The sequence below is a fragment of the Anas acuta genome, chromosome 8, assembly GCF_963932015.1.
Source record: "Anas acuta chromosome 8, bAnaAcu1.1, whole genome shotgun sequence".
Taxonomy (NCBI): domain Eukaryota; kingdom Metazoa; phylum Chordata; class Aves; order Anseriformes; family Anatidae; genus Anas; species Anas acuta.
The window spans coordinates 25,757,238-25,772,540 of record NC_088986.1 but is presented as its reverse complement, the minus strand read 5'-3'; the positions used below and the strand labels follow the sequence as shown (position 1 = coordinate 25,772,540).

The window sequence follows — 15,303 nt, the reverse complement described above, 5'->3', positions numbered from 1 at the left end:
TCCCCCTTTTTTTCCTTCCAGGGTTTTTGTAAGTTAGAGAAGAGTGCTGAAGGAAAGATCATGTTCATATATCATGTTCATGTTCATATGATCATGTCCAGAAAATGAGAAAATATGTTATATAAAGAGAAAGCAAACTTTTAGGAATATAGCATTTACTAATGATCTTTGAAATGTACACAAATTTTTTTTTATTTCCTTTTTTTTTTTTTAGGCATAATCTGCATTGGAGTCAACAGCGTAGAACAGAACAGAGTAAGAACTACCTTAGTAATTGTGAACTAGGAACTAAAACATTCTGCTATGTTCTGACAGTACAGCACAATTATGAACAGTGCCTGTGCTCTTTCAGAAACAAGCAATCCAGTAATGCTTAAATGCCAGATAAGACACATTGCTCATTGTATCACTTACTATATCTTAGTATTTATCTCCCTGCTTATAAGCCTCGGATGGGTTTCTCTATTCTCTTAGGTCCGTTCCCATTCTTGCTTTGGCAACAACCTTGTTGACAGTACTACGAGTTTTGATGCTACTGAGGTAATTACAAGATCTGAGCATCAGACACCAGATCCTGAAAATAATTTGGCTCTGGCTACTATGCTGAATTGCAGGTACCGATTCCATTTGATGAACTGCAAACTGGAAAAGGCTACCCTGAGGCTAAATTACTCAGTTTTCCCCTACAGCTCAGAGTGCAGCATGTGGCACCTAAAAGAAGTCGGCAAACCTGATGAAGCATGACTGAAGGCAGTGGGAGTGCGTGTGGTAAGGGCAGCAGGGCTGCTGTGTGGTGAGTTGCTGGGTCCCGTGGTTGGGTCGGAGCCTGCGTGCGTGGAGAGGTGTGTGCTGTTTGAGGGGATGCCACCTGTGGCAAGAGGAACGGCGGTTTCATTAGTGTTTCGGAGGTCACCCACTCACAGAACGAAGCAAAACTGCAAACAGCACAGGACAGCCCCACTGGGAGCTCTCCTGCGCTGAGGCACTGTGTGTTTGGAGCAATCAAAGGTACGCTGAATGCACAAGGGTCATGGTGTAAGGGAGAACAACAGGTGGCAACCGAACATCCTTATGGCACGGACTGCACATCTTCCATGACAAATGCTAGGTTTTAAAATACACTCAAGTACGTGACTCAGAACCAAACTGGTTTGATATTCTTCCCTCTTAAAACAGTGTATTTCATTTCACTGGGCTGAATGAAAAAGCATTATATGTATTGCACACATTACACGTGACAATTATACACAGGAAATGGAAAGAAGAAACAACCTGAAAAAAGCGTCAGTGAATTTCTTAATGTAAATTAAAAGTTTCTTACTAGTTGGTGTTGTCACGTTCTGAGCTCCTGGAAAAGACAAAGAGAAAATGTGTAAATTACATTTTCAAGGAATCACAGGCAACCATATGAGATTAATTTTTTTAAATAAAAAGAAACATTCTTTCCTCCTATCAGCAGAGCTTTCCCCAGAGAATTACTTATTCTAAAGTAAACTCTATTCTAAACTTTAAAACTTTATTCTAAAGCAACTACTAGACCCCCAAAACATCAAGTATATAGATGTATGTAGGCTCTAATTTTCCATATTAGAAGTCCCATTTCCTTGAGCAGGGAGTCTGCTGTGCATCCTGAAGGATGGACATAGTTTCAGGAAGGCTGCAGCAGATGCTGGTTCAGCTGAAACAGAAGAGCAGCAGTGCCACGGTCCTGACTTCATGGTTACCTTTAGTGGTGCTTGCAGGTGGGAGTGGCGTGGAGAGTGGAGGTGACTGAGGGGAGGGGGGAGAGCTGGTAGATGCCCGATTTTCATCTCCTGATAAACAGTGAGGAAAAAATATCGTTGAGTGAGCAATGTGTGATCATGAGAAGTTCATTTCAAGCAGAAAGACTACCACTTGTCTTCTGAATCAAATGCCTCCCTCCAGCACTGGCAAGAACAAGTTTGCATTGCTCTCCAGTTCCTGCACAGAGTGTGGAGGAACCAAGCACCTGCTTGGATTTATCCCAAGAGCGTAGCTTACAATGAGGTCTGCAAAACCATGAAGTGCCAAATTCCTACCAATTTCTCTGGGATGCCTTTGTGGCAATGAGATTTGACAATCCTTTAGCAAGGTAAGGGGATGTACTGACTTCAGGTGTTTGAGAACACCAGCTAAAGGGGGTGAGTTAACACGCAGCTTGCAGAAAGCACAACGTGATTGGGGCTGTTTTGTTTCATGCTATTGATCTGGGAAGGACCTTCTTCCCACAGATCCTCAGATACCGCTGTGGCGCCTGAGGTAAGTGCAGGTAAGTAGCACTGTGAGAGCTCAGGGTGAAATCCTCAGCTGGGAGCTCAAGGGCAAGGGGTGTCCATAAGGAAAACACGAACCCATAACAGCATGTTGCAGCTGGAATTGTGATTGCTTTCTTTAAAACGCATGCTTCAAATTTCCACACTTGAATTAATTAAAATAAATAAATAAATAAAACTACATATGTCTTCATCATATTAACAAATTTTGCTGCAGTATAATTGGCCTCGCACAACCTAAATCACCGGATTGCTTTAACAGTGATAGAGTTAATGCTTGATAGAAGTAGATGTCACTTCAGCTGAAACCGAAGAGTAGCAGTGCCATGGTCCCAAATTTCAGTATTACCTTTAGTGGTGCCTGAAGGTGAGAGTGACGTGGAGCGTGCAGGCGTAGGGGAGGGGGGAGTGCTGGAAGATGTTGCAGTTTCATTTCCTGCTGTTTAGTGAGGAAAAAATACGACTGAGTGAGCAATGCATGAAGGTGAGAAGCTCATCTACATTAGAAAGAGGGCATTAGTTTGTATGACTTTCTCTAAACGATGCTTCTTAGGTCAGGTGAGACTGGAGGGTACTTAAATGGCACTTTCATATTTATTGATGCATTTTGCGACAGCAAAACCAAAACCCTCAAAATCTTTCACTTCATCACACAGCAGTGTGTACAAGTAACATCAACAAATAAAGCATGATTTTGCATTAGCAAGAAGAGACACCAACACTAATTCTCTTCTCAAGAAAAATCTTACCTGTCTGTAATCCTCATCATACAAAAGCCAGTAATCCAACAATCGGTATTCCTAACAGACCTTTACTTTACCTAATATTCTTCTCTAAATCCCAGCACACTTCCTGGACCACCCTGCTGATATTAAGAATCCCTCTAGAGAACTCTGTCTCCAGGTTAACCTCTCATAAACTACTGCCTGATTTCAGCTGGGAGTTACGCCCTTTTCACAGCTATAAAAATAAATCCCACTTTTACACTCAGTTTTGAAATCCTGACCCAAAACATTCTTAATTTGTGTAACGTGAAATTTCTCTCAGGATAAAGGGAGACAAAAATAAATGGCAATTGTCTGGAACCAGGAGAATAAGGACTACTCGTAGGAGTGTCCATCAAAACAGAAGTTTGTTCTCATCACTGTACCTTTTACTCATTTAGAGGATTAGAATCTTCCACTTTGAAATACGAATTTTGAAAGCCATGCTCGCTTCCTGGAGACATCTTTCTCTAACACTATTGCCAGGCTTTCAAAAGGAGAAAAATTCCACTTGTTCACATACTGTTGAACAGTACGTGAACTGTGAAAGTTTGTCCACAAACTTTCATCCACTCATGTCTCTTCCTTTCTTGGCCTTTTTCTACTCGTTCTCCTCCCCTACGTTTCTGTTACAGATAAGAAACAAAAGTACAGATGATCTTCATATATCACTTCAGTGTCTGAAATCTCAGGTAAGGACTGGAAATTTGTTAACAGGAATTGTATAATTTAACTATATGTATTAATGTGCCAAGAACCATGTAAAGCTAATGTGTAACCATATTTGCCATAATCAATTCAATCTCACAATATCTTCTTATATTTTTAAAATGTGGTGTTTGAAAGCCAGCAGTTGGTCACTTCCAGTTTCATAATATGATTTTGCTTTCTTCAACCTGCTTACCAGCTGAAAAATCAATAATTCCCTCTCCTTCCCAGATCTTAGTTCAGCACATAAATCATACCTCAAGCCCAAAATTAGCTTTCTGTAAGCATCCAGTTTAAATACAGTGTGATGTTTATTGCTTGCTCATGGCGACAGATACTACATGCCATGCATGATCACAAAACTGTTGAGGTTGGAAGGGACCCGAAGAGATAGTCTGATCCAATCCTCCTGCTCACACCTGGGTCAGCTCTTAAAACAGTTTGGAAAATAACAATCCTAGATCACCGTTGCCCTTTTTTTCCCCTAAATAACCACTGGCATTTTAACAGAACTTCATGGCAGTTTTGTGCCATTCTAAGCAGTTTATCATTATCCTGTTCTTCTGTGATTCAATGATATTATATCATTTTCATAGCAATGAAATAGGATGCAGTTAATAAGAATTCAGTAGGTGGCACCAGAACACTGAAAGAAAAAGAAAACTCTCAAAGAGCAAAGGTATTGCAGTAACAGCAAGATACATTTCCCCATATAAACTTGTACGGGGATATTAGATAAAACAAAGGGAAAAAAAAGAATAAAAGAAGGATCCCGACACACTGGACTGTATTTCTCCAGTATTAATAGACATGTTGCTGAAAGTAATTTAGTTTTCCCAAAATGTCCCACAGCTACAGATCTATGACAGATCTAACCTCTGGGTAACAAAGTTAACTGTGAAGTCACAGCTGTCTGCTCATGCTTAAATTCTAAAACACATACCTGGAAATTTAAAGGTTCAAATCTGAGAATATCTTTAATAAGGATGTTCAGCCCCCAGAAAACATCGTGTGCAGTATGAAAGCCTGATGATCACCAACTAAGCAAGTTGGTCTATTTCCTCACATCCTAAACTGCACCCAGCCATAAGCCATTTTAAGATAATATACACAGGATAGTCTCAGACATTCCAAGTGCAAGAATTAAAGTACGTAAAAAGTTGCTAATACAAAAGGTGTATGCAAGCTTCTCTTCACCTTCTCTTGATTTGGCCACTGGCTGGTTCCTACTAACTTACCCAAAAGCCAAGACCTATCAGTAGTGTTGGAGCACTTCTGGCCACGGTCGAGTGTCCTGCAAAAAGATACCCCCAGCACATACAGCCAGCAAATGGACAGCTTGGCTAATTGCTTTTCTGCTCTCCAATGTCTCTCTATTGGTTGGCAGACAAAGTGAAACTGCTGCCTTAAAAAAAGGTTTGACATGAGATGACAGGTTCCCAACGGAACTTGGACGAGCTAACCATCCTTTCTCCTGAAAGCCTGAAGGCATGCAGGCCCTGAGATTGAAATATGGGACTATTATATTTTGAAGAAGCCCTTCAGTGTTCAACAAGAAAAGTAGATGGAAGAACTATGAAAGAAATCAGGCCAAACGTCTTAATCTCCAAGCAGAACAAGCTGTAGGGCACATTTGGAGGTCCAGGAGCAGCTGTATCACTGACGCAGTCATGGCTCTGCACCTGCTGCCGTGAGCCATGGCTGCACCCTTATGAGAAGTTAATGTTTGCTGCTGTTCTCTAAGGAAAGGCAGAATAAAGCGAAAACACTTTCCATTTGGAAGGACCAGGCAACCCAAGAGCAGACAATTCAGGCCCAGGATATGTTAAAAGATATTGTGTTTCACGTAAGTCCAGGGTACGATCTTCTCTAGCAGAAGGAAGCACCAGCACATACTTCCTGTGCTTGTGTGTTATTAAAGGAAACTCCAACTGATAAGATAGCGAAACTGGAGAATCTGCATTAAAAGCCTAAAAACATTACCATGTTTTTATGGGCAAAATATTATCATGTTTTTATAGGCAAAAATGTCTTAACTGATGACAGGGAACATGCCTTTTAACTACTTTCTGCTTCGTATGTTGCACAATGGGTAAAATGGCCCCAGTTTTCTACTTCCTGCTGCTCTAGGCAGGGGACTGAGCCTGCAGGCAGGTACGTCAGGCAGCTTCTCCTCCGTGCACAGGAGTGCTGCAGTACTGCAGCCCGCACTGCACACAACACAGAGGAATGAGGAGGAAAAGGGTCCCTTTCTGCTAATAGCATATTTAGTGTTTTATCTAGCATGGTACCATACCCATCGGCTCTTCACAACCAGCTGCACTCTGCGTGACTTTGCTAGACCCGGGGAGGGGCAGAGGAAGTCGTTCTTCCTCTCAGCCTCACGTCTGCAGAACTGCTGGCTGCCCAGGGCTATTCTCTCCCAGGAAAAGTGCTTTGTGATTCTGCAGAGCTGCTGCCCTTTTCCCAGGACCTCCTCACCCTTTGGCATACTGGGCAGACCCCAGCATCCCCCACCAAGCAGGACTTCACACTAAGCAGCCTGTGTAGGTCCAGAATCGGTCTGCCCTCCTTTTACAGCTGAACAGTGCTGCTCTGCCTCAGCAGGGTCAGGGCTCTTCACATCTGCACTGAAAGCAACAGGATGTGGGCTCCTTGTTCAGGTGGAGTAAAGCTCTTTGAGGGGGTCTTCTAGCAAACAGCACAGACATTACTCAGCTCCACTGCAAGCCAATGCTAAATTGAAGAAAAAAAAAGAAAAAAAAGAACAGTTCCTGGTGGGAGGTAAAGGGTGAGTAAGGCAAGGAACTACACAAAGTGCTGCCAGCCTCCATTCTTTGGTTTATTTTTAAACTTCAAGTGGGGTAGGATATAATTCACACCTATTTTAAGGCTCCTTTCCGCTGCCAAAACCAGCTAAAGGGACCTTAAAGTAAATGAGCATCAGGGCCAGAGATGTTACTGCTGCTTTTGGCAGCAAACACAAAATGAAGGGATCCTCTGCTACTTTATAAATAAATCTGGGCAAACCTATGAACAGGCTTGAAAACACTTCAACATCTGAGTAACTCTATATCACAGAAGACCCCTCAGATTTTATAAGGATCATGTGTGCTGAAGTGCTTTCATAAGCACAGAGTGCAGAACTACACTTTAGCCTTTATCATTATCTGTATTTGGGGAAGAAAAGTGTTTCTGTTTTCTGGGCAAACTGCTGCTTTTTGAAAATTGGTTAAAAGAAAGCCACGTGAGGTTCACACACAAAAAATATATGAAATTTTGCATGCCCCAAGTTAAAAATCAGTAAATACTCATTTAGGATTAACATGTAGAAACTTTTCAGTTTCTAACTGGGACATTTCAGATGGTCCTAGAAAAAAGTGCCTAATATTTTTTCATTGCAGATTTAACAAAAGCACTTCAAAATAATCTATAATCCTAACTGATAAAAAACTCAATAGCTGTACAGCAGTCATAGGAATGATATAAATGTACAGCAGCTGAGAATTAAAACTAAGCAAATATTATAAAATCTATTCCCATGGGACATATTCACAATATTTATTTTCACCAGAAATTTGGGATAAACAGTTGAAACTGTAAATTTTAATCTAACAGAAGTTCTGAAATGATTTGATTGCGAAAAGCCAATTGTCTCCATTTGTCACCAGGCTGTAAGTGCTCATTCTAATTCTCCAAAATTATAATTGAAATAAACAGTTCCAGTGTGAGTTTGTCAAAATGTTTCCTGTCACACAAGTCCATTAATAATTGTCTCCAACGTGACTCCTTAACACACTGCAATCACAGTTTAAGAACCTGATCCCGCCACTCTTTCCTAGCACGAGTATCCCTCGGAGGAGCCCTGGCTTTGTCCTTCCCAAGACCCAGGGAACCTTTGCTCCCACCTGAATTCCATCACGAAAGGCGGAGTCTTTCTGCAAACCATGTCTCAGGAATAAGCACAGGCCTACACTACAACTCAGTGTAATAGGACATAGGACTGTATTTTTAATGCAAATCAACCTTTAAAATTAATGTTTTTTCTTGCTTGCCAACACCTATGCACTTCTTGCTGTCCATCTTCCAGGATGGGAGTTTCGGAGCCAACTAGAAGAGCTCAGCAGCAGTTAGAGCATTAGGGAAGGCAATGAATTCAAACTGGCCAGAAAACTAGTATGAGGGCAGGAGATGGAATTAAGAAAAACTTATCGCTGGCAGATACAAGAACACAATGCTGCATTCCGCAATGTTGCAGACTTAGGAAAGAGGGGGAAGGACAAACATCAAAGTTTGTCCACTCTGCTATTATACAGAGCCTGTCTTAAGGAAACAATAAGAAGAAAAGCTTACGAATGCTGAAATATTTTCTCAGCTAACCTGAAATTATATTTCAAAAATAATTTCAAAACCAGAATTTTCTGATTCCACTTATACAATGCAAGAGTTTAATTTTCCCACAGAAAAATAAAAATGCAGAGAAAAACAGAAATTTCCCTCAAGAAATATCACATTCATGGAAGCAACATTTGTTACGAACGAGAACTGGAATTTCACAAAACCATAAACCTGGAGTAGAACATGAACCAAAGGCAGCAATTCAAATTCATTTTGCCAAGTACACACATCTTGCAAACTTAAAATAAATACCTAGAAATATCAAGAATTTATCAAGCAGAAGAAAGGCATTCCTATCAATTGCACTGCATTTTAAATGACATCCTCAGTCTTCATAGGAATACTTTAACTACAGTAACCCACTTGTTCAACTACAGCTAACAACGCCTTTGCTGCTCTGTGGTTTCTCTCATGCTGTTTACTTCTGTTTTTCTTCTACAGAACCCTACTCAAAAGGAAGAGGGTGCAGCATACTGTGGTTTAGAGCTTAAGCACTTCCAAATGGTGAAACTGTGTTACCATAGCACCCACATGCTCAAGCAATCAGACCTATCTCAGTGCTAAACCACAACTTCTCTAGTGCAGTCATGAAATTTCCCTATTAAACTCCTTTTCACCAAATTTGCATTTATAATTATTTTTAGTTGTACAAATTCATTAATATGATACAGTCAAGGCTGCTTTGCAGGGAGAACGTGCAATGATGTGAACTGTCTGCAAGAGGGGAGAATATCAAATCCTGATGTAACAATTAATTCAGCTGTGAAACGTTGGCTACCATCCACAGCCACTAAGAAACACCTATACATGAGGAATGTAAGATTGGCTGTCATACTTGCTTGGTAATTTCGTGATACATACAAAAGAAAAAATGTGCTAATGCTGCTTTGCCTTTTATATATTTTCAGTGTTTGTGCATGTGCAGAGCCAAGAGCCAGAGTACATCTGCTAAACTTACCATTATGTCAAGCAGCAGTACCTAACCTCAGGTATAACTCTTCCAGCTCCAAATCTACCATGAGCAGAAAGAAACGCTTGATCCAAACTATCAGCTTATGATACAGACAGGCTGGTTCTGGAATTGCTGAGTGCATGTTGTTTGTGGCAAACAAAAGAAAGGAAGGACTTGCAACAATTACACTCTCTTCTCAATTTCTGTGCCCATGTTTTTGCAATTGCCTCCTCTGCTAGTTCTATGTATTCAGCAGAGTTGAAGGCAGATCAGTTCCCAAGATTTCTGACCACAGAAAGAAGCTGCAACTGAGAACTGGCTGACTACTGGAGAGAGTGCGAGCTAAGGGCAAACTTCTTTATCTTGGACTATCTCATTGGACCTTGGCTTATTTAAATACATGACTTAGTTCTCTATCCACCTCTGAGCTGCTTCATGATAAAAGTGTATTGCTGTATTGCAGACATCTTCCTGACATCAAATTGCTTTTTACATAATTTTGCCAGCAATAAAAAAAAGAATGGGTCCTGGAAATGTTTCTCTAAACTCTCTCTAGTCAGCTCAAATGATTAACCATAAACAGTTTAAATACGTACTGTAAGAATTGCAGCATTTGAGCCACTGATAATCTAAAATCTATCAAAATCATAAATCTCCCCTTTGGTATAGGTCTGTTAGCAGGAAGTACTTCGATCAACAGCTCTGTATCTACAAGGATTATTTCAATGAGGTGAAATCGGTGAGTTTTAATCAGTGAATTTCAAAAAATGTGCAGCTAGAAATTTTTAAAAATAAATGAACATTTATTTCAAGAAATGATACCCACCTATGAGCTTTTACTCTATGTAATAATATTTTTCTCTGATCAGTTGCTGAGTTAAAGACTCAAATAAATATAATGTGGCTAACTGTCCTAGGGGTTCTGAAGGAGGAGTGTAGCTTACAGAGGTAAACAAATAATTTTCAGGTGCTCTGAACATTTATGTCTCCAACTGGCATCACCTGGATTGCAAACACTCAGCTCTCCTACAAAATAGGATCAAAGTACAATCAAAAATGGAAAGAAAGCTCGTAGGCTGTGAAAAGACACAATAACATTTCCTTTAATTTAATTTTATTTTTTAAAACTTTAGAAGCATATTGTATTCAGAGCCAATAAAGAATTTTAGCTGAGAGACTAACTTTCAAGGCAAGGTTACTTCCTACTAATTTTATTTTATTTATAATGCAGGAATATCAATGTTTGCCAATCACAAATATAGCTTGGTGCTATGTTCTGGTTGTGTACAAGAAGTTATGCCTGCAAAGTTTTCATGTAGACATAATGGAAAAATGGAAAAGAATATTTATAGTTTTACAAAGGAAACAAACAAAAAAAAAAATAGAAAACTTGTCCCAGGTGTTTACAAGATCCTTAACTAAAGAAGAGATGCATGAAACAGAATAAAGATGTTCCTACTGAAAAGCCACCACTAAAATTCCATTTTTTCCAGTGATCTGGCATTCATCTTCCTGCTCCAAGCTGAACAGGACCCTCGGCAGTTCCTGTGCCCCATGAGCCAATGTCCCAGCGAGACGTCGCTAATCAGCAGTGCTTCAAACTATCCTGCTACTCTCAGTCACCTCCCATGACCCAAATTTCTTGCAGCATTATTAGATCCTAACCAGAATTGGTTAATATACATCTTGCTTCTGTTTCTTAAAAGCACAGAGAGTACAGAGATGTAATAGTTCTTCTGGCTCAGTGGAGATCCATTCCCAGGCCAACTCTGCCTGCCGGGCATCCCCCTTGCCCACCCAGGGCTGCCAACTGTGTTTCAAGGGAGAGTGATTTTACTTGGTGAGTATCCTCACTTTTTCTTTCTTTTTTTTTTTTTTTTTTTTTCCTACAGACATTCAGGCCAGAAATGACCAACAAAGTCAAATGAATACCATTCATCAGAGACACTACTGAATACCTTTCTTGCTGTCCATGAAGTATTATGACTAATAGCATTCACTGATCAACAGCTAAGTCAGCCATACACTTGTTAGGTTACAATTTAAAGTACGGTAAAATAGTGACACATAATAGGAAGCATCATTTAAGGATCAGATTTTACCACCGTTATACAAAAATGATTTGAAAAGTAAATTATTCATTGAAGCATATCAATATATTTAAGAAAAACTGTCAGTTAAAAATTATGTATATATGTTTCCTATGTAAAATAATAGGGAATTATTTTTATTTATTTATTTATTTTAATGTAAAAGCAACATTTACCAGTATTTAAATTAGTCAGAACTTCCAATGTTTGATGGATAACCTGATATCCATCTTGTACTCAGCTAGCATGAGGACAGTTGGGTCTGTGCCCTGCTCGGTGATTACACAGACACTGCTTCAGTGTTACTACTGTGTGAGCAGTCGGACACAGCCTCCATCTCTGTGCCTCTATAACATCATCTGCAAAGTGGAGACAGTGGCACTATCCTACTAAACTGGCATATTGTGGTCAGAAAATCATTTTCATTAAAAATCATGAAGTTTGCAGTCAAACCTGACAGTGCTATAAAAAATAAATATGTTCAGACCCATCTGATGGCACAAACAGGGAGAGCCATGAGACTGCAAAGAGTCAAATAGACTCTCAGAGAGAGTCAACTCAGACTTGAACTCCCCAGAACGCCATGCACGTACATACAAAATCTCACATTATCTCAAAATCTGGATTGCTCTGCCCCTTCAGGAAAGCTGAGCCAACACTCAGGAGAATGGACCTGTGATTCGTGTCACAGCAGAAGCAACAGTGATGAACAGCTTACACAGCAGTGCTGAGCACCCACAACTCCTCCTAGAATCAGTAAAAACTTTGAGTGAAAAGGGTTTCTCTATCCCCTTGACCTTTTTTTTCTTGCTCTTTTTTGCTATTTTAATTCAGGCAATCATGAGACGCTAGCCCCAACTTTAACCTACCCATCTATCTGGGAATGATAAGAAGGGGGTGGGGGTGAGTGGGTGGAATAGTTCATCTGATTTTGCTTTCAGTTCTGCGCTGGCCATTCTTTTCTAAAAGACTGTGTTTGCTGAAGATGTCAGGAGATGAAAATACAGGCTCAGAACAACTCCACTGGGCTCACAGTGCCCAGTATTCTAGCAAAGATCCAGTGAAATCTAAAGCTTGCATTTCTCAGGATGTGAACAGGACTAATTTCAGTACTTCTTTAACAATTCAAAGCAACAGAAGCACAGTCTGTTTCTTTCTTTTGTATGTAGCAAGTAATTTTTATTAGCATTTCATAAATCTTTACTTTTTTGTTTGTTTCTTTACCACAATTTTGTAACCTAAAAACGCTGAGTGGTCTGGGTGAGAAGATTAAAATCAAAGATACTAAGTAAAGACTGCTGGACAAAAAATTATTTAGGAGGAGTTTTATTGACTTTTCAAAGTATAGGGACCCAGAGAAAGCCCTCAGGCCAAAGCCAAGAGAACATCCAATTACATGCTCCAGATAATTTAAACTCTTGCTTTAGAGACAGAAATGCACAGGCCAGAAAATTTAGCAGACCTGTAAACATTTCTGATGTCTAATAAAAAGAAAGACGTATGTAGTGGCAACTGTACATCTTACAACAGCAAGTACAACTCCCACTTGGAAGTGGGAGGTCAGAAAAGCTATGTGAGCAGGAAAATGAGTATCAGGTTGTATACAGACACACACGCAGACAGAGCACCGTGGACGTAGTATGTATAATGTCTCCTGTGAGGACAGATGGAAAAGCTGACACAAAAAGACACAGAATGTGCAAATGTGGGTAAGAAATCTATTCTTTGCAGGTCTCTAATTTTCCAGCATTTGGTTGAAATAGTGATGAATTTATGACCACTTGACCTGGTAAAATTAACTGTTTTTTTCCTTTTTAACCAAGGGAATGTATCAGAATTTTTTCAGTTTGTAGATTAAAACACTTGCAGAGTTTATTGAGCATCCCTACAGCCACAGAAATGTGATTATATGAACGAAGCAAAAAAAAAGACAAAAGGTTCTGGTAAGTGCTCACTTCCACACCCAAATTCATCAATGCCTTCAGCAGGAATTAAGCCCATAGTTTAAATTAAGACGATGTTCTGAATGAGGAGTGCTACAAAGGCTGTGGTATAAGCACGGGACAGATCCCTAATATCACCCCAGCAACAAATACGAATGGGTATCAGGGACTGACAGGGCTGAATTCAGCATTCAGCTCTGCTGGTTGGGGAAGGCACGTGAGCCTTTCGTCTGCCTGCCGCTTGGTGCACGTAGACCAGCTCCGGTGTGGAAGTGCCTGGCTTTCTGTGGGCTGGTCTGCACCAGATGTGAATGCTTGGATCAACTGAACTACAATCAAAACCCATCATGACCTACAGGACCCACTGCCAAACTTCAATAATTTGTCTATTTTTATAACACTTCATGATGCAAACTGAAAATTTCAAGGTAATTTCATTCAAATTGAAATCATGACAGTTTGTAATGGTGCCCAGCATCAGCACAGCAACTGAGACCATTACACCTGAAGCCTTGAGGAAGCTGCAGCTGCTCAGTTTGGACTTTCAAGATTAGCTTCACACCCAGATAGTCTGAAAAATCTATTAAAAAGTAAAACTCTATCTTTGGGTTCCCATTTTGTACAGGATGGGTTTGTAACAAATCCCATGGCAAAGAATGGATGACACACTGCCCCGCATAACAGAGAAGGTATAGAAGGAAATTGAATTAAAGGCTGTCCTTTCATTTTGGCAGGTGCCTGGGATAGATAACTGCCCCAAGGGAATATGGTTCTCTAATGAATGAGAACAGAAATGGAACTATTATGAAAGCATCCTCCAAAGAACACAAGAAACAATGGTAGGATCCCTAACGCCTCTTACACCAGCTGACATCCCCTCAGCCCCCTCATGGGTGACTGGAATCCGGCCGCAGCGAAGGAGCTGGCTGTGCAGAGGTGAGGTGCTGCTGGCTGAGCGGGATCCCAGTGCTCATGGGAACTTCTCAAACGAGACCAGTTGCAGTCTGTTTGACCACACTGTTCCCCCTGTGAGCATGGGTCTACATTACGTGAGGAATGTAGGCTTCTTGCCAGAGCATCTGCTCTCCAGACAGGAGTGCAGGTGCTTTTAGTGCAAAGGTAGTACAATGGCTTAATAGCCAAGCATGTTTTGTCTCACAATTTTAAGGTACTGGCAATTGCCAATGAAAGCCATCTTTTACCACACCAATGTTACTGAGCTTTGGTACTACATTACCAAACGTAGTGTTAAAGATCCTGCTTACGCAGCTAGCTGTGTTCAGGGATGTGTCAGTCTTGCTTTGCTGTGCCCTGTAGTTGTGTCTATTTGGCTATGAGTCATTAGTCAGCTAAATGGTTAAACACCCGTTTCAGTATAAGTCAGCTGCAGTTTGGATTTGAGTGGCTAAACTACGGGAGGGTTCCTTTTGTCTTGTGTGTGAACTTTCTTCCTCTGTCCTTAGGGGACAAAACTGCGAGGTCAGTTTTGGTGGTTACCCATCAGTCAGCTTGGAGTTTTGCTTGGTCTTCATCTGTTAGTTTGGCAGAGATTTTGAGCTATCATAAAGTAAATAAAATGCATGGCAAATCACCACCTCTCTAGGAAGTGGAAGAAAAATTATTTGAGCACTTTAACACAACAAAATTGTAGTTAAATGTGCTTAGTCTCTACTAGTAGCTTTGTCCAGCAATATGTTTTTTGTGGTCCTGTCCAGGCTATGTATAATGCTGACACTCACAACAGCTTATGATGACACGTTAATATACTAGTGGTCTAAAAGAGGGGTTTGGGGACAGCTGTAGGTCCAGCAAAGCTCTGTTGCTTTGTGCACATGCACCAGACAATGGTACCGTCAGCTGGGAAGCCTAAAATTGCACAAGAAGTGTTTGGTTACTTCTAGCTTTTATTTTTGTTTTTTTTTTTCTCTCTTGCCATACAGTTCCTAGTTCTCTGCCTCTTCTGGAACAGTTTCAGCGTCCTGCCTCTAAACTGCAATGGTCCCTGGTGTTACAGGCAAGGCTCTTCCTGCCTGGCACAGTTTGTTTTCTTGCCATCATGTACCTGCTTACATCAAACTCCAGGAAACTGGTCTCTGCCTCCACAGCACAAATATTCCCATCTTAAAGATGCGTTCAGTCTCTGTAGCCTAAATG

The 15,303-nt window shown here is 40.6% G+C and overlaps 1 protein-coding gene across 13 annotated transcripts in view; it reads right to left on the bottom strand.

The window, feature by feature from the left end:
* The window catches only part of PTPRC (protein tyrosine phosphatase receptor type C), a 63,801-nt gene that overhangs the window by 28,506 nt on the left and 19,992 nt on the right, over positions 1-15,303 (bottom strand). For 2 of the 13 annotated variants that reach the window (XM_068690079.1, XM_068690081.1), the window contains exons 3-5: positions 2,644-2,733; positions 1,725-1,814; positions 1,322-1,348 (exon numbers count right to left, since the gene is read on the bottom strand). In XM_068690079.1, the coding sequence (XP_068546180.1) occupies positions 1,322-1,348; positions 1,725-1,814; positions 2,644-2,733 (207 nt within the window). Of the gene's footprint in view, positions 1-730; positions 869-1,321; positions 1,349-1,724; positions 1,815-2,643; positions 2,734-15,303 lie in introns of all 13 variants that reach the window. The other 11 variants (XM_068690082.1, XM_068690084.1, XM_068690083.1 and 8 more) reach the window with 8 other exon arrangements.